This window comes from Anastrepha obliqua, chromosome 3 (assembly GCF_027943255.1).
Source record: "Anastrepha obliqua isolate idAnaObli1 chromosome 3, idAnaObli1_1.0, whole genome shotgun sequence".
NCBI classification, from domain to species: domain Eukaryota; kingdom Metazoa; phylum Arthropoda; class Insecta; order Diptera; family Tephritidae; genus Anastrepha; species Anastrepha obliqua.
The window spans coordinates 15,355,755-15,374,958 of NC_072894.1; the positions used below are offsets into that span (position 1 = coordinate 15,355,755).

The 19,204-nt window shown below is 34.7% G+C and overlaps 1 protein-coding gene across 2 annotated transcripts in view; it reads right to left on the reverse strand.

Annotated features, from left to right (window-relative positions):
- LOC129240259 (uncharacterized) overlaps positions 1 to 19,204 on the reverse strand; it is a 61,156-nt gene that overhangs the window by 13,100 nt on the left and 28,852 nt on the right. For both annotated transcript variants that reach the window (XM_054875944.1, XM_054875945.1), the window contains one exon: positions 15,133 to 15,330. In XM_054875944.1, the coding sequence (XP_054731919.1) occupies positions 15,133 to 15,330 (198 nt within the window). The remainder of the gene's footprint in view (positions 1 to 15,132; positions 15,331 to 19,204) is intronic.

Genomic DNA, 19,204 nt, shown 5'->3' on the forward strand with positions numbered 1-19,204 from the left:
CCATAGAGATACATAGTAAGCACATTATTTTTTTCACAGCCGAACAGTCCAGTTCTACTTATACGAAAGACTTAAGCAGAGAACTTGCAGCAAGCACCCTTTATGGAAATTAAAAACCTGTTCTGTGGTCATTGGACATAGTAGCGAATCCAAAGTCTAGACGCATAGCCATTTTAGTTTAATTGTTATGCTGGGTTACTCCAGTGAACTATCTCAATATTTTTTTTCAAAAATTTAAATAAGGAATAACGATAATAAAAACAGAAAATTAGAAAATTAAGCAAACAAGCAAGCAAGCATTTAGAACGTTATAACGAAAACAATTTTCGTTTTTATCTCAAGTCGACTTAAGCTGGTACGCTCACCGAATTCATCAGCTCACAATTGAAAAAAAATATATACTAAGTTTTCTTTTTTATTTACCTGCTAATTCACTATGAAATTTAAGGTTGATGATTTACAACGCAATACAAATTAAGTCAAATCACTTGAGTTTTTTTCTGGGTAAAAAAATATATCTATAAAGAAATTAACTCATATGTAGCCATGGAAAAAAACATCTCAACTTTGTTGCAAAATAACCCTAACCTACTTAACTGCTCATTGTATTTAATACAAAAAAAAAAAAAAAAAACAGATACGTGATTGTAAGCAACGATTAAAAAGGAAATAAAGATCAGGTTAATGTACAAGTTAATTACAGCAACGAGCAAAAAACAAAAAGAAGAAAAACAAAAATAGTACGAAAATAAAAATAAAAGCAAATGCAGAAGCAGAAGCAGAAGCAGCACACATATTTACGTATGCATACGAGTATATACCTAATATAATTAAGCCTGAAAAGCCGACTGTCAGCTGATACTTGGACTAACAGATAAACTACCACTGATATTTTAGAACTTTGCTAACATTTATTTTCTAGGTATGTAACCAAAAAAATACAAATAAAAAGTTGTATGAATATTGAAATAAACGCATTTGTCTCATTCGGATGGATTTGTGTATTTGCCGCTGTACGAAAGTACGTACCAAAATACAACTACAAAGCCACAAGTGCGTGTATGTGTGCGCGTGCTTTTAAAGAGTACAATTATTCTTAATTGCGAAATTGACGACTGTCATTAAAAGTAGCCGGTAATTACGGCAAAATTTACGCGCAGTCAATTAAAATCAAATTTATGCACATATATATGAACGTACATACGTCTGTAAGTACCACAAATATAATAGGAAATTAAGAAGATTGATGAAAAAATCAAAATTGCGCCAAACGTAAGTGACATTTTTAGAAAAAAAAACAGAATAAATACTAATATATTTAAGTACTTAGGTTAATGGTTCTAGGTACTTTATTATTTTTATTTTTTTTCGATTAATCGTGCTTTCAGTTCATTATTCGGAAAGTAATATATAAGTACATATGGCATATATATGTACGTATTTAGACAAACATTAGCAATGCTATCAGACTAAAGATTTCAATTTAAAGCAGATGATAAAGCTCATTATTGTTGTTTTTTTACTTAGCCAACAAATAATGCGAGTAGCTCATATACATAAGCACACATACATATGTATGTAAGTAAGTGCGTTCTCAGTTGCTGTAAGTGCTCAGAATTGAGGTTTTCTGCAATAAAGCTGCACGCTGACCTGCTTGCTGCAAGAGTTCAAGATCACTATACATACGCAAATATATATGTATATGTATGAGTATCGATATACAGGCTTAATACCTAGACAAATAAATGCGTATGCATACTTAATTGTTGTAGAAAAAAAAACAAAACTCAGACTTTTTTCTGCGTACGTGTAAATGTAGGCTGAACTTAATGCATAGTGCATACTACGATTGCAACTTGTGATCGATTCAAACGCATCGATTGAAGTCGGTTTTATTCGGTTTCAGCGGCTTCGTGTATTGTGGTTTGATGCGAACAAATTCAGAGCATAACCTTGAAACTTGGATTCGACGTGCTTTGCTTTTGTTTGTACGCCAACATTTCTTCCTTCAATCCCCCATTACACAGGTTTGAAGCAACTGTTATTATCGAAATACCTGTGCTTGAAATCATATGGCATCAAATTTTTACTTATTCGTTGAACCGTTTGAAATATTTTATGTATGTGAAGATGTGTTAGGTGTTTTCTTCCATATAAAAAATGTCGAGCATTCCATATATAGAGAAAAAGCATAAGGTCGCCAGCAAAAACAAAAAGTCAAATCACGGCCATTTTTGAGCCATTTAAAACTTACGCCTAATCAAATTAAAAGTAAATGAGCTGTAAAGGTGCGTACCCGAAATGTTTCTAAAAATTCTGATTCGCAAGTGTGAGTGTTTGATGAAAATTTGTTACATTTTTTGGTTAGAAATTGCACAAAGTTTGAAACTAGGATTGAGATGGTTTTTCTAGGAGAATGCACTATATTTAATGAAATAATTATTTAAATTAAATGAGTAAAAGTGCGTTCATATATACAGTGACTAGCAATAAATCGACAAAAATTAAGCTGCAAAAGATAAGCTACAAAATTAACAATCAGCTGTCAAGACTGTTTTAAAAGGCTTTTAATAGAAATTTTTTAGTGGAATATTTTTTGGTTTTTGGTTTATTTAATTATTATTAACGATATGAAGAAACAGCGAAGCGAAGTAGTAAATATTTTAAGAGTGCAATTTGAATTCGTAAACGACGATTTTTGGACTCAGTAGAAAAAAGGTTAATATTATATTACATTTTCTAATAAGCAATAACGGGCCAAAGCGTCTATGGATAAAAAACGCTTTTTTCTGTAATATGAATGCATAATTAACAATTTCTAAGAAAAATTTTATTAGAATTATGTCTACAAATTCTCTCTTTTCTTTGCCAGCATCCATTTTGTTTAGCTTTTACTTTTACATTTCTCCTTACATTTGTAAAAATAATTATCTATAACACAGATAATTGCAAAGCAAAGAATATATTTATAATTTGAGATTATTTCTCTCTTCTTTCCCCTAAGACTTAGCAAGTGGCGAATAGATGAAGCAACTGATTCAAATGAATATATGTCGGCAACGCGGGAAGAGAGCTTCCTTAAATTACATGAGTTGGTAAGGCAGTGCGCCATGCCAGTCTAATGAGCTATAGCCATACTCGCTAGCGGTGAATCTTACTCGTCAACTTTGTTGGTGCTTTCGCATGCAAATTTTTCGTCAAGTTAAACGAGCATACAGATAGCGAGCGGGGAAATGGCGAATAGAATAGACCTTAAAATTGTATGGAAAATGCGCCGGCTTATAGATCGAAGTAAAATATCAAAGCTGTATGTACAAAATACAAGTTCGATTGAGGTGGTCCACCAAAATTTATTGGATTACTGTACGAGTACATAAAAACTAAAATAATTTTTGCAACAACAATTTGTTTCAACGAAAAATCACAAAATTGCATGACACAAAGCGTATAGGTATATCAAAGTATGTGTTTGTTTGTATGAACTTCCTTTTTGACTCATTTTGGTTATTTTTTTTACGCGCTTCTCAGCATCTTCATTAGCATCATTTTTTGAAAGTTTGAATATGCAAATAAGTATTATATTTTATGTATGAGTGGCATGATTCATTTAGCAGTTCCAAGGAATACGCAAATTTACACAATACAAAAAGTGTAAATAAAAATAAAGAGAACGCAACAAAAGTTTTTCAAAACAACGCAGGTATTTGTTAACTACAGTGAAATGTCGCTAAAGCTGTCGCAAAAATTGTTGCAGCTTATAAAAATATATGTAGTACTTTCCGATAGATCTATTTTTTTTGCCGATCACACAACATCGCATTATGTTTTCTTAGATTCATGCACTCCATAATTTTCTATAACTCGTACGCTTTAATTTTTAAAATCTCATAATTTTAAACATATAATTGACGAAATAGTTCACTGAAATCGCACCTTAAATATATTTTTATTACACGAAAAACCTTCTAGAAATGCTACCCATAACTTTGTATGCCTTATAAATGTTAATTGGAGGCAAATTGGAACTAACCATTTGGCGCTCATTTCATTTCGCTTATCTTGAATTCTTGAATGACTTGAAAAACTTTGCCTGCAATCAAAAGTCGATATTGGTTTTTTTAATGATATTTTAAAACTAGAAAACGTTGCCCATAAGTTGCGCAGCAATAATTTGAGTAAAAATATAAAACAGATTTTTTTTCATTAAAGAAACATCTGACTCTTACTTTTTTAACCGAATTGCAAATAAAAACATCTTATTACTAATTTTTGTAAATAAAACTTCCGCCAATACTGAATTCCTATAAAACGAAAAACGCTATAACTCATTTTATGCGCTCCTTATATCCCAAGTTATTCAGAATCTACTGTACTTATACTTGTACATTCATAAGTATTAGAGCTCCAAATGCACGGGCAGTCCGAGTAGCTCGAAATTCGCTTGAAACTCCTTCATTGCTCAACTACTCGAATGTTTGTTCGAAATTTTCGCGCTTTTGAACAATTTGAGCAGCTAAACAAAAATGATCAATTTTACTTATTAGCATTTCCTTAGCTTGTATAAATAATTTGTAACGCTAAAAACAACAGAAAACAAATGCTGACAAAAAAGTCAAAATAATCAACAGTATTGTTCGAATTACTCGAAAAAGCTCGATATACCCGCATTGTACAGAAATATAAGTAAGAGCACTGTTCTGCTTCCTATTTTTTAACAGACACCCTCGGTGTGAGTTTAACAGGCACCTAAGTGTGGAATAGTGTGAGTGCTTGGTCTTTTTGCTTGAGCGTTTTGGCGGGGTTGCTATGCCAAATTTGAATTTTTATGGTAACATTAAAAGAAATAGAATATTGACAAAAAAAAAAAAATGTTAAATAATATATAATATCTTTGGCTTGGAAATTTTACAATATTTTTAATATATTTTGTCGCTATAATGCTTTTTATTGAGAAATATCTAAATTTGTACGACTTTTCGATACGATTTTCTATGAAATTTAATCATCTTTTACGCAACCATGTTTTGGAATCAGATTATCTCAGCTGTGGACATTTTTTGACGACTATCTGAGAGCAGTTTTCCCTATGGATCTATACAATGTATTTTATACTCAAAAATGTTCGAGTAGTGAGCATCGCACAGGTGTGCGAGTATTCGTTGCTCATTTGCCCGCGCTGTTCGAATAATTGCGAATAAACACGAGACCTCTTTAATTTGGAAAAAAAAAAAAAAAAAAAAATAAAGTTCAGGTATTTTAGATGATGGCCTTTAATCCCTGTTCTTGCATATTCTATTAAGCTTTTATTAAAATATAGTAAACATAATATGAAACTTTGAAGTCAAATAAAATGAAAAATTCTGAGCCATGAGGAGAAGTGTGATTTTGCTACCATTTGAGGTTGATATTTGTGCAATATACTTGGTCTTGCCATAAATCCAGTGACAAATTTTACAATGCGAGTGCAAATTTGCAGAAAAAAGTCCCGCTATTTTTGCTTTTGTTCGTATGCATTGTCAACAAATCTATGCTAAATCTTCTAAAGACACAAAAAATGTTGTTCCAAGTGTTCAGCGTGACCTCCATCCTGCCTCCGTAATGGTTTAGTGGGGAGTGTCTTGTAAACGCTTTACATCTCTTCATTTATGCGAAAAAGGGGCTAAGACGGGGGCAAAAGTGTAACAGGAGGATGACTTAGAATGCGTGGTGAAACAGTTGAACAGTACTCTCATCAATGGGGTGCGTTGGATCTTTCAGCAAGATGCCGCTCCAGCCCATAAGGCGAAAGCCACCCAGCAGTGGCTGAGAAACAATATTCCTGGGTTCATAGCCGCATATGGTTGACTATAATGAAGTTTAGAATCCATTGGACTACAGTTTGTGGACAGAATTGGAGAACTTGGCCTGTCGTCGAAGGCCTCACAGAAATTTGCAGAGTCATTAACTATCTTTGGTCCATCCATAGAAACCTTGCGTGCTGCAATAGCTGAATGGCGTAATCGTTTAAAGGTTTGTGTAAAAGCAAATGGCGACCATTTCGAGTGAAAAATAAATCTGTTTTTTTTTCTTTGTTTTTGATATTTCAATGATTTGTAGTATTTTTGTCTTTAATATAGGTTAGTGAAATTCAAATGTGTGATTTGGCCTTTGATGTTTTTCTATAAATGATGAGATCTGCTTTGAACTTTTGTGCTACTTCTCATCCAAAAATAGTTTTTATAATTCAATGTTTCTTGATAAGCATGAATTCAGAGATTTTTCATTGTCTATAAATACATGAAAATACCTTTTTTTACCATTTGCTGTTCCATGGCCACAGCCAAAATTGAAACCGGAACCAACTGAATGGTGGTAATGCACAAAATCATTCGGCTATGCTGGCCGCTCAAGAATTATACGATTTTATTATTTATGTACTTATACATAGTTGTTGTGCATAGCATTCGCATGCATACACATACACAATTAGAAAACATATATGAGAACGTAATGAAATTCAGTAAAGCATTCAAACCTTGAATTTTTTGCTTTTCCATTGACATAAAAGTGAAAATTTGAGTTATTATATTTACTTTGGTAATTGAAAAAAAAAACAGGAAATATTATAAAGTTGACAATTAACAAAAATTGAATTTTTCAGAATGAATCAAAGCGTATTCATTATGGTGCAAACAGTGACCGACGTATCGTAGTCCCTTATCGCAGCCCCTAGAGAGCACAAAATTGAGCAAAACTCATCCTGTCGAGAACAACTACGTTATTTTAGTTACATATTTATACAATACATCAGTTTGTGTGTATATGTGTTTGGTTGTATTTACACAATGTTGCCATTGATATTTTTGCTTACACACTTTTTCACACATCCGCGTTATCAGTAACAATTTTTCATTGTTTAATAAACCAAAGCCAAAAACCAACAAATGTGAATAGTTCATTTAATTATAATTAACATTATTCAACTTTGTTTTTAAGTTATTTTAATAAAAATTAAAATGTTTCCAAGTTTATTTTGTAAGTGATTTCGAAATGTACTGTTTGGCAACACTGTGTGATGAGGGAGCAAACAGCTGACACGGTTCTGCGAGAATTTTCAAAAATCCTGCGATAAAATCTACGATACTACCATACGGAAGGGAAGTAATTTTTCATTTAGTTCATGATTAGTTTGATCGTAACAGCTGACAGGGGACTGCGTTTACGTCGGTGACTGTTTGCAGCATTAAAGGTCGTGTCACTAAACCAACAACAATGTCTTGTATGTTTGAATGTCAAAGCAATGTATTGGCAAAGTAGAAAACAAAGAATGAATAGGTCCCTTATGGGACAGTGCAAAAACAACAGCACAGAACCGTGCACCATTGGAAGAGTCTTGTCGACGCCCTATGCTCCCAAGAGGAGTGAGCAAGGAGAAAAAAAAATATATACATATTGAAAGGAAAAAGTTCATCTTTTTTCGCTCTATAATCTTAAAATTTTACTAGGACAAGATATTACTTATACTTTTGGTGTAAAAAGTGGTAAAGTGTGCACTTCACTTAGTCACATACATATTTCACTTTAACCTCAAATTTCGTGCCAAGCCAAACGTTTATTGGGAAGTACCTAACAAAATACTTACACAAATACGCGATAGCAAAATTACCTTCTAATACTAATTTTCTAAGCAAAAGCTTACATTTTTTTCTATTTACAACAACACAAGCATCTTACGTAATCAATGCGCTGGAAAAAAAAACGAAATCCAAAAAAAACAAAACGTCAGGCGGCGTCGAAATAATATTTACGTATATCTGTATGTATAAGTGAACCCCCATATTTATATAAATACAACCAAATGAGTGAATGTGAATCGCTAATAATATTTTGCGCTACGGTGTGTTGAAGTGTTTGCCTGACACACAAAAACATGTGAGCACAAACACAAACCAAAGACTTAAGCGAGCTACTCGAACCATATCAAGTGGCGAGCAGCTGTGGAGGGTAACGATTTCAATATTTAACTTAGCTTTGTGTATGGGGCTTAGTTACGTTGCTACTTACACACACACACACACATACTCCCATATGTTAAATTAATATGTAGATTTGCATTAGCAGCAGTTTGTATTTAACTGCGAGTGGTACAGTGGCATCACAACAAATACACACAGTGGCATTATTTATGCATTCACATACACAAACGCTGCAGTCGCGCTTACTTGGACAGTATGCATCATAATATGGCGCCATGCATCGGTATACACCGCAATATGATATACAAGTCCACTGTATACACTTGTGAAAATATACCACTTATGCACACATATGCACTTACATACATGTACATCTATTCCATATCTAACTATATTACGAAAGTGCATGCATGTAAAGCTATGCCTCGGTTCAGTGCAGTTCACTTTGCGGCCAACCGACTCCGGCGGCTTCGTGTTGATCTCTGGCATTCGTGGCTGCTGCTTTGTTGCTTTGGCATATGCACACAAGCTGTCACACTCATACACACATACCCGCACTCGTATGCAGGTACTGTGTTGTGGGTATGTACATTTTTATATGCGATTTAGCTGAAAATTTTCCTTTCTGCATTTTGTAACGCTGTTCGATTGCTGTTGTTTTTACTGTTACTTACATGCATACATATGTACATATGTACACACATATACGTATATGTTTAATTTACAACTTTAACTTTGCGTACATACCAACCGCCTAGCACCACCGTTTTTGTTGCAATTGCGTAGTTACACAGTTGTGCAGTATTTGCCATTTTTGGTAGCGTTTGCATTATTGCAACATTTCACTGTAAATTGCTTTCACTTCAACATGCCACAAGGTTTGCTGACAGCATTTATTTATTTACAAAGTTGTAGTATGCATATAATTTGACGCGATTAAAACAGTGTACGGGCATCTGAAATAACGGTCACAAAGGTGCGCTGAGTTGTATGATTTACTCACAACCAGCGCAATCACAGCTACATATGTAATCATCATCATCATCATCGTCATCGCCACCTCGCCATCATAAAGCTAATGGACTGTCATACCTGCTAGCAATCAGAAATAAACTGGCTGCCTCTCTAACATTCACCTGATACTGCCCCTATAGTCGCAGCCTACTGTCTGGTGCCTGGTACCTGGTGCCTGGTTCCAGTTGCACTTACGCGCCTCACACCACACTATTATTTACTAACAATTATGGGAATTTTTCTGCTGATTGCAATTTATTTCGCTTTCGTTTTCATTTTTTTCATTATTTTTCAATTTTCCACTTAAACCGCATTGATATCAACAAAGCGAATTATTTTCTAGTTTAGCCAGCTGGTTTGCACTACTTTTATATTCATAGCGTGTTTAATTTAATTTTAATATTATTGCGCAGTTGATATGAGTGGGAATATTTGCGTCGAATTTGCGCTGGCTGAAAAATGTAAATTTCATTTAATTTTAAATAAGAAAACTGAGCAAACAATCGAGTCTACTTGAGCTTGGCTAGTAATAGTAAATAATAATAAATTCGAAAACATAACGCATCATTATTTTGATCATGTGACCATTATTTTTGTCATGCTTTGTCTTCCATGTGAAACAGATAATAATGAATAATAAGTGGCAAGAATGAAGATGAAACTTCGTACAAAATCAATTTGTGGTTGCGAGCGTTTTTCGATTTTAAATTTTGCACATTTACATTTCTCCGAAATTTTGACCAAGACTAGAGTAGTAAAAGTGAATCATCTCAACGCGATATTAATGCACTTACTTGTCTAACTTGCGGTGAAGAGTGCCTGTGCTTTAAATTATCCGAATAGCTTCAAAATTTCAAAAACGAGTTTGAACATCACTCAACTAAAAATATGTCTGTGCGCTTATTTTTTATGTTACCATGAAATACTTTATAACAAATACAAAAAATATGTGAGGCTAACAGGAAAGTAGTTTTAGTTACTTAAAAATATTATTGATTTCTTATTAATTATTTTAACGGGCATGAAGCCCGAAATTCAACTGTTAGCGAATTGAAGATTATATAAAAAAATAATTTTATTTATTTGTACGTCAGCGTTTTACCAGAATAATACTCTTGGTCTACATAGCGGCAATCGAAGCAATTCTCTACTACGGTATTGCAGTTGTTGGTATACTCTTGAGAAGGGTGTGCACATTAAAATAGTTGATAAGATCAAAGATTTGCATCTGTTCTCATAACCAGTACAATGTCAACCACACTAACCAAAGCCTTATATGCGACATTAAACCTCCTACCGGTAGATCTGCATTCAATAAGGTGAACATCTTAAGTAAATGGTCGAACACGGGCTACGGGCGTGGTAAAATCCTAGCTGACGTTTAAGAGCTTCTCAGACTGGTAGACCACGCACTCCCGCCTGCAACTACCATTATAACATTCACGACCCTCCCACTCTCAAGGGAAGAGTGGCAACGAGACAGAGGGCGAGTTCACCCATGTATACATAGACGGCTCAAAGCTGGAGGACAGGGTGAGCGTAAATGTATAATCCGAACATCTGAAGATCTCCATTCGTTTTTGGCTTCTCGACTACTGTAGTGTCTTTCAAGCTGAACTGATGGCAATAATAAACACCGCGACACTGAATCTAACAAATAAATTTGACTTCAACCACCCACGATAATAATTTTGTACGACTTTCAAATGACCTTTAACTTCTTTCTTTTCCACAAACACCCTCGAAAGGCAAATTTTCCAATTCCCAAACTACAACAAGACGAATAGAAGTTCACTAGGTTGGTAGCGCAGTTGTACAAGATCAATTGGTCTTCTAACACCTCTCTCCCTCTGGACCCAACCTCTCGAAACAGCATGTTTCCTGAGCCTACCTTTAGATGAGTTAGACGAAGACGATGATATACACTACACTGACAGGGCTTGTATTACTGCTACAACAACAATCAAATAGTCTTAATTTACATCGCTTCACTTAATTTTTCTCCACTTTAAAGCTAACTGAAAAATTTTACAGGGTACATCAACTAATCTGCGTGAGAGTGTGACAAGTTTTTGAGAGCAATCGAATGTGTTTACCTGCACGTGTTCCGCTAAAGTGAAGAGAGAGAGAGTGAGTGAAGAGAGTAAAGAATGTTAGCGGTTATTTGCGAATATGGCTCTTTGTTAGTGAAGTATTTCAACATATTTCTGCTTTCTAATATTCATAAATTATCGGCTGGGTTTTAAATATTTCATTGCATTCAGAGTTTCTTTGCTTCAATAGCTTCAGAAGCAAAAAATTTCGGTTGATTCTGAAAAAAAAAAAAATTATGAAGCCCGCTGAAATTCTATTATAATGACAAAATTATGGAAATTCCAAATCGTACTCATTTACATACATGCATACATATGCATATATGTATCTGCTTGCATGCATGTGTGGAAATAATGCATTCTAATCGAATTTATTTAAATTTTTTTAATTGAAATTATTTGCGTGATGTATTTTTTCATTCATTGTCTAAGTTTAATTGAAATTGAAATTTGAATTTCATTGAAAATTGAATTGAAACTGAAAACGACGCTGAGATGTCTGGACTCCGCTCTGTGCATATTTGTTGTTTTTATGTGTATAAGTATTGTTTAATTTAGTTAAGACGACGTGCTGTATACTCTTATTTTCATTGCACAATTAAATATTCCATTCGTGTTTGAAAGTTTTCCAGTAAACAATTAAATAGCTAATTTGAATTTTTATTCATAAGAATGCTTCAATGGGAAAAGTAAACAATGACTAGTAATGAGTAGCAATAATAAGTATTTGAGATCAGCAAAATGCATATAATAAAAAAAAAATAAATAATTGGCGCGTACACTTCTGGTATTTGGCCGAGCTCCTCCTCCTATTTGTGGTGTGCGTCTTGATGTTGTTCCACAAATGGAGGGACCTACAGTTTCAAGCCGATTCCGAACGGCAGATATTTTTATGAGGAGCTTTTTCATGGCAGAAATACACTCGGAGGTTTGCCATTGCCTGCCGAGGGGCGACGGCTATTAAAAAAATGTTTTTATTAATTTTGCTTTCACCGAGATTCGAACTAACGACCTCTGTGTGAATTCCGAATGGTAATCACGCACCAACCCACACAGCAAAATGCATAGACATTAATTTATTAAAACAAAATTTTGATATTATGTTTTCTTATACAGAATAATTTACTCGGCCTTGATTACATAAGACTGTTCAGTTCAGAAAGAAGTACGAAGAATTTAATAATAAACTTTCTTTAGCATACATTTTTATACAAAATTAACAGCTCAATTACAATTTTGTAAAAAATTCGCCCATGAGAAATTTCTTCTATTCATAAATTAAGGGTCGCTAAGGGAGAAAATTGCATGGAATATAATAGATTGAAAAAAAATTTAATTAAAATAAATTTAAGCTTCTATTAGTAGAACTTAAGGTTTCGCTTGTATTGATCTGTCATATTTCTTTAAAAAAATATTGTTTACATTCTTTTATATCCAAATTGTAAACGCAAATTAAAGCCAAATTTATTCATAATCCATTATGCGGTAGTGTCTTTCCCTAAGAGAAATTTTTAATCCTTTGCACTGGAGGCCTTTTCTGCATAGATTAAGCCAGCATTTCGAAGCGTTTCTTAGAGCTTTTGGTGAATCTCTTGCTTGTGACTTAAAACGATTGCACACTTAAAGTAGCACATAAATCTCTTATATTTTAATATTTAATGCATCATCACATTTTTACGATAATTTCTTAAACATTAGTCTTTGTAATTTGTTTTTGTATGATATTTGAGGGAGCAACTGCCGAAATGCATGCCCATTGCACGAAACAAAGTGGTGAGCGAGAGCCACCTCTCCAATTACGGCATTAAATCATGAGGTGAGCGGAACTCTCCTCTCGATTGCAAAGCGTTAATATCGAAACTATAACGGCGGCATTTCTTCTCACAAAGCTTTGCATAAACAGTCAGCATAAAACTTTAGGTTCCTCCATTTGAAGAGCAAACCAAAAGTTGGAGGAGAAGCTCGGTCAAGCACTATACTTGTCTAACTATAAGTACAACACAAACCAGCATAATCGCTTGCCTTAAAATTTCTACAAATTCGTTATGCTTTTCATGCCCTAAAACGCTTTCGTTATATAAAGGGCGCACATTTCTATGAAAACTTGGTACGCGGAAGATATTTTCAAGAGAAACAGCAGGCATTACAATACGAGTATGAAGAGGCTCCATGCTTCAGTGTATATTTTATTCACAATTTAATTGAAGAATAGAAATGTTCAATAGAAATGCAAATCGCCAGCAGTGTTTGCTAAAAGTTTTGATCTATCATCAGCATTAATGTAAGTGTGTAATCATTTTCTAAAATTCATTAGAGCCCAATAAATTGTAGTATGACTGCTGCCTTGAACAATCTTATGCTAATGTCTTCAAATTTCGTATCTTAGAAATGAGAGAAGCGGGCAGTCTTCTTGCAGCAAGCGACCGATATGCATTTATATTTACGGGAAACTCAAACTTCGCTCAAACTGATTGACTACCGCTTAATATACTAGGTGGCGCAAACTAATCACCCCATATGAAGATTTATAATTTTTGTAAATGGCGTCGTACGCCAATCAAATTTGATGCTTGTGAACTAGACAGCTGCAGTATTGGAAGAGGCAAGCAATGGAGCGCGTAAAGACCAAAATAAAGATTCCCATCACTCAAAATAATTTTTTTTATTAAGTAAAAAATTTATTCAAAAACAAAAATGGATGAAATTGGATGATTAATTTTGCGCCAATTTGTTACATACACATGCACATATTTACATACTTATATAATATGAAAGCAGCTTTTTTTCAAAAGCACGATTTTCCACCTAGGCAAATAGTGCTTTTGACTGTCGATACTAAGTATTACCGATTATCTGCATACCTATAGCAAAAAATACTTAAATCGACTTACTACTTTTTCACACAGAAGACCATGAGGTGAAAGTGCAAGCCTCATATGTATATCTATGCAATACTTTTTAGGCTACTGCGAACTACGACCAAAAGAGATCTATTGAACAAAGCCTGCTGAGGTACCTTATATCTTAAGGTTTTTAAAAAATTGTATCACATTCTGTGGCTTTTTTTTCCATAGTTTATATGGAGGTACAGCAATACCATCAAGGGGCTGTAGCCGTTTTCTGCCTGGTGCGAGACATTCACAAACAATTGTAGATTCAAATGAGTTCTGAATTTTCAGTGTCCATTTCACAGAATCGACAAATGATCGTCTCAGAGAGTCCAATTTTTTTTTAAGTGATAACTCAGGCTACAGTGGCCTGTAAACTAACCAGTTAAACGTCTTAAGTCTACTCTGCTAAGCACAAGTAGCTTATCGGAATTTCCTCTTCCACTCCCCCTCATCTTCATTTGCCGCTGACCGATATAATTGCGCCAGTGTTCAACGAATTTCTTCTCCTACCACTTGCTGAGAAATTTGTTAATGTGGGCTTTAAAATGAAATATTTCGTCAATTCACTATTCGTAACGCTGACGTTAAGGGGTTAGGGGTAGTCAGACTTTTCAAAAATTTTGATTTTTTTAAACAATTAATTATTGGTTTTTTCTCGAAAATCTGAAAGATATTTCCTGAGGCCGCCATATTGTTAATTTTGAATAAACAAAAAAAGCTACGATCAGGCACGAGATATCTATTAATAAAACTGATTTCTCTTGTCGATTGATTTTATATGAATCTTGAAGGACTTCTGATGATCACCGCAAGGGACTTCTGGAGAAACGGACTCCACACGATAACTCTTACAATTATTATTTTTTTTTAATTTTGCTAAAGTTAAGTCGAAATATGATGTATTAATGCCATGTTTTTAATTTTTGTAAAATAAAGCAATTGACCAAAAAAAAATTTTTGAAAATCATCATTTTTTTTGGACCTCTGACTACCCCTAACCCCTTAAAGTTAAATAAAATGAAAAGATATTAAAGTTTTCAATGAAGGACTTATTGACCTTAAAGCAAAACTTTTTAAAATTAAATAAGTATTCAGTCCATATTTACAAAATTATAATTCATTTTAAATTTATTATTAAATAACAATTCAACTTTGATTGCGATTTAAACTTCTACTCACTTTGTTCACTTGCTGTAGTGTTTCTAGCATCAATTCTTTCTCCAGTACAGAGTCCAGTGCTTGCACCTGGTCGCATGAAGCCTTGGCCTGTAGATATGATGAGGCCAAAATGAAAGCACCCAAAATGAATGAGGACACTATAATGGTGAATGCAGTGATTTTGGCTATTTTCACTGAATTCGATTGGCGCTTGTAAGCCTGCAAAGGAAAGATAAAAATTATATAAACAACTGGAAAAATAGTAATCAGTGAATCATTAAAAGCTGTGATTTATGTGAAAACTAGTAAAAAATGCGAAGATGCGAAATTAGTCAGCTACAGATACATGCGATTCCTCTGTTAAGGCAATGAGCAGTGAAATATTGATTTATTTTATTTCATTTAGCAGTTTATTTTTTAATGTTTTAATGGAGTTTCAGTGGCTTATGCAGGCAAAATAATTTATTAAAATAGACTTTGCATTAATAATTGAGTCCTGGAGCCCTGAAAGACTCTACGAGAAACGTGCAAGCTCAAGCGAATTAATGGCATAAGTGAACGCCAAACGCATAGCAAAAACAAACAAAGCTTACGCTAGTGAGCCGATATTTTGGCGACCCGCAAAAATTGTATGTTGTTCAGTTCTTAGCAAAATGTAAATGTATAAACAAGAATTTAGCCCTTTTCTTTTCGCCAAGAGTTAGCAAGTGGCGAATAGATGAAGCAACTAGTACAAATGAACATATTATATGTTGGCAACGCGGGAAGAGAGCTGCCTTAAATTACATGTGTTGGTAAGGCAGTGCGGCATGCCAGTCTAATGAGCTATAGCTATACTCACTAACGGTGATCTTACTCCATAACTTTGTTGTTGTTTGCGCATGCAAATTTTACCTCAAGTTAATCGAGCATAGAGAGAGCGAGCGGGGAAATGGCGAATAGAAGAGGTCTTTTGATTGCATGTATGTATGTTGAAACATCTTTTGGAATTGGAAAATATTTAACCTTCATTTGAGTACTATATTTATATATTTTCAGTGAAATATGCAATGCACGCTGGCTATTATTTCAAGATCAACTTTTTTCAACATTCTCAAGTGCAAATTTTTTTATAATTTTGTTTGTTTGTTTGGTTTACACTTCTAGCGCTGGCGACTGTGGGCAATTTGAAACCTACACGCTGCGACCGGCAAGCAAAACAAAAAAAAGAAAGAGCATTTAAAGAGCCGCACATACACACATACATATATTACATACATATTGTTTACTTATAGAAGAAGCCGAAACAAAAGCGATGACAAGCATAAAATAAAGAAAAGCAATGAACGCAAATACGCGTAATTATACAAAATAAAAACAACAGCAATAAAATATAAACAAAAAGAGCGCTTCGAATGCAGACCAAGAGGTGCTGCATGTTTACTTAGGTTTCAAGTTCAAAAGTGAAATTTTTAGAAAGCTCACGCCGCATTTCTTTTCAACGGCATTGAAGGTGAGACTTAGCTCGGCGTGTTTATGTTGCTTAAAAAAAAAAATGTGCTATTAATTTGGATTGTAAAATAAATGTGTTTTGTATGTTTACAAATTTTTATGCAGGTTTTTTATCATTATTTTATAGAGGTGTAACAAAACCTTCTTAAACTTTAACCATGAATTTTCGAAAAAAAAAAAAAACATACAGTAACTGTCACTGAAAATTGTGCAATGTCGAATTGTGCAATGCGCTCAATGCTTACAATGCAATGTAAAAAATCATAAAAATCGAATGTGTAAACTTTTTATAAAATTTAAAGAAATTATAAAATTTTTTTAATTTTTAAAACAAATGTTCGCTATTCAGTTTAGTAGCCTAATCAATCTTATAATAACACCAACAATAGCCTCTTTAGTCCCTTGGTTTTTGATAAGCGATTATCCGCATTCCAACGCTAATTCATTGAGATCGGCAAAATTTGCCGCGCTGTGCACTCATTTCGCTTGGTGATTGAATGAAACTCGTGCGTAATTAAGATGAATTTATTGTCAGTTATTTTGAAAAAAAAAAAAAACAGAGATTGGCGCGTACACTTCTGTTAGGTCTTTGACCGAGCCCCTCCTTCTATTTGTGACGCGCGTCTTGTTGTTGTTCCACCAATGAAGGGACCTGTGTCTGTTATTTACGTTTTTAAGTAAATGAGATTAACATTCGAAGCAAAGATTTATGTCAAACTAAGTTTTTTGTTCTGTTTTCTGTCGCCCAAACAAGCGAGGATGATGACTTGGCGTGACGCGATTACGCGACTTACAAATGTCCAACGGCTGGTCTTGTGATTTTTTGATGGTCATCGAGAAGGCCAGACGCACACACGCGTTTCAAATTAAATGGCAAACCAATTAGAGTCATATGGATGCGCAAAATCAAGGCCGGCCGAGAAATCGATGGAGAGACCACATTTAAGGCGGCTTTGGAGCTGTGGGCATATCTGATATCAAACGAAAAGCTGATGATGGAGTGATGTGGAGGCGCGAGTTGTAACGCAAACAAGGGTCCACCCCCTACAGTGATGCTATGATGCTGATGAGGTGTGTGCACTAGCGGTTTAGCTCTACTAAAATAGTAGAATCTATATTTGACCGCCTGAGACCACGAAATTTAGCTTCAAAATGAACATGAACCCAATAAAACTTCCGTCAAAAAATTTTCTTGGTCAGCTTGCTTAAAACAGCCAACAAATACCTTTAGCTGAATGAACACTTTGATCTCCACCTTCGCTGATCTCTTCACGCCCTTTCGTGGTTTGCTGGTCTCTAGAAAATTCCTACCCAATAAATATTGGAAGGCAAATATTTATATGCTTAATGGCAAAGCATATATGCATTGAGGCCTTAAGAATTTTGACGCGGCCAAATTGGACTCAGTTCAGTCCACCTGTAAACTTCAAAAAACAGCACGAAGTTTGGGCTATGCGAGTAAAAAGCATCTAGAAAGCCAATACACCGCGAATTTCCCCTCTATTTTCATTGAATGCTCTGCAATTATTAATATATGTACGAGCATATACATATGTATTTCTATATATTTATTAGAGTACCCACTTCCAACCACTTCGAGGGTAGTTGTGTCCTATAAATCCAGGTTGAACTCTGTAGGTAGACATAATATCCTGATGCTAACATGGATCCCGCGGGACACGTGGGTATCGCGGGTAAGGAGATCTCTGACTCATTAGCTCGGATGGGTTCTGAGGCCAACTTCTTTGGTCTGGAGCCCGTTCTGCCACTCCCTTCTGCACCCATTAAAGCCACGGTTGGCAAACAGGTTACTTTAACCCACAAGCGAGCCTGGCAGGCTGAGAGAGGCTGCAGATGGACAAAACTGATGTTACCTGTCATGTCCGACCGACTGTCGCAGATCCTTCTGTCATTAAGCAGAAGGGACTGTAGGCGGCTGGTTAGACTGATGACGGGCCATCTCAGAAGTGCACTCTGCCCAGTAGAGGAGGATAAAGGATGAGACGGCGGACCACTTTCTGTGCGTATGCCTGGCCTTCGCTCGAATCAGGCTTGAGGTCTTTTTCACTGATGTGTTAAGAAGGGACCACCTTGACTCCTTGGCACTAGAAGATTTCCGCAGATTTCTTCGGCGGTCGGGTAGATTTAAAGAAAACTTTTAAAAAGGGAACCCGAATGCAGTACAGGAGACTAAATTGCGTCTGAGTGCTGTACTTGCTAGTCTGTCCCCACAAAAAAAAGAAGATATTTTGTATGATAAGACGACGAGAAAAAATGTCAAAATCTCTAAATCATGTCTTGGTGACCCGAAAATGTCCTGCGGATATGAACAAGGATGACATTTGTTTTTAATTTTATTTTCCAACTTTTTTTTCAACATTCTGAGCTTTCTAAATATTTTTTTTCAAATTTTTTTTCAGATGTTTTTAGTTTCTTCTGGTGGTTATAGTTTTTGTTTCTTCTTCTTTGTCCTGCGGATATGAAAAAGGATGACATTTTTTTTTTAATTTTATTTTCCGGCATTTTTTTCAACATTCTGAGCTTTCTAAATATTTTTTTCCAAATTTTTCTTCAGATGTTTTTAGTTTCTTCTGGTGGTTAT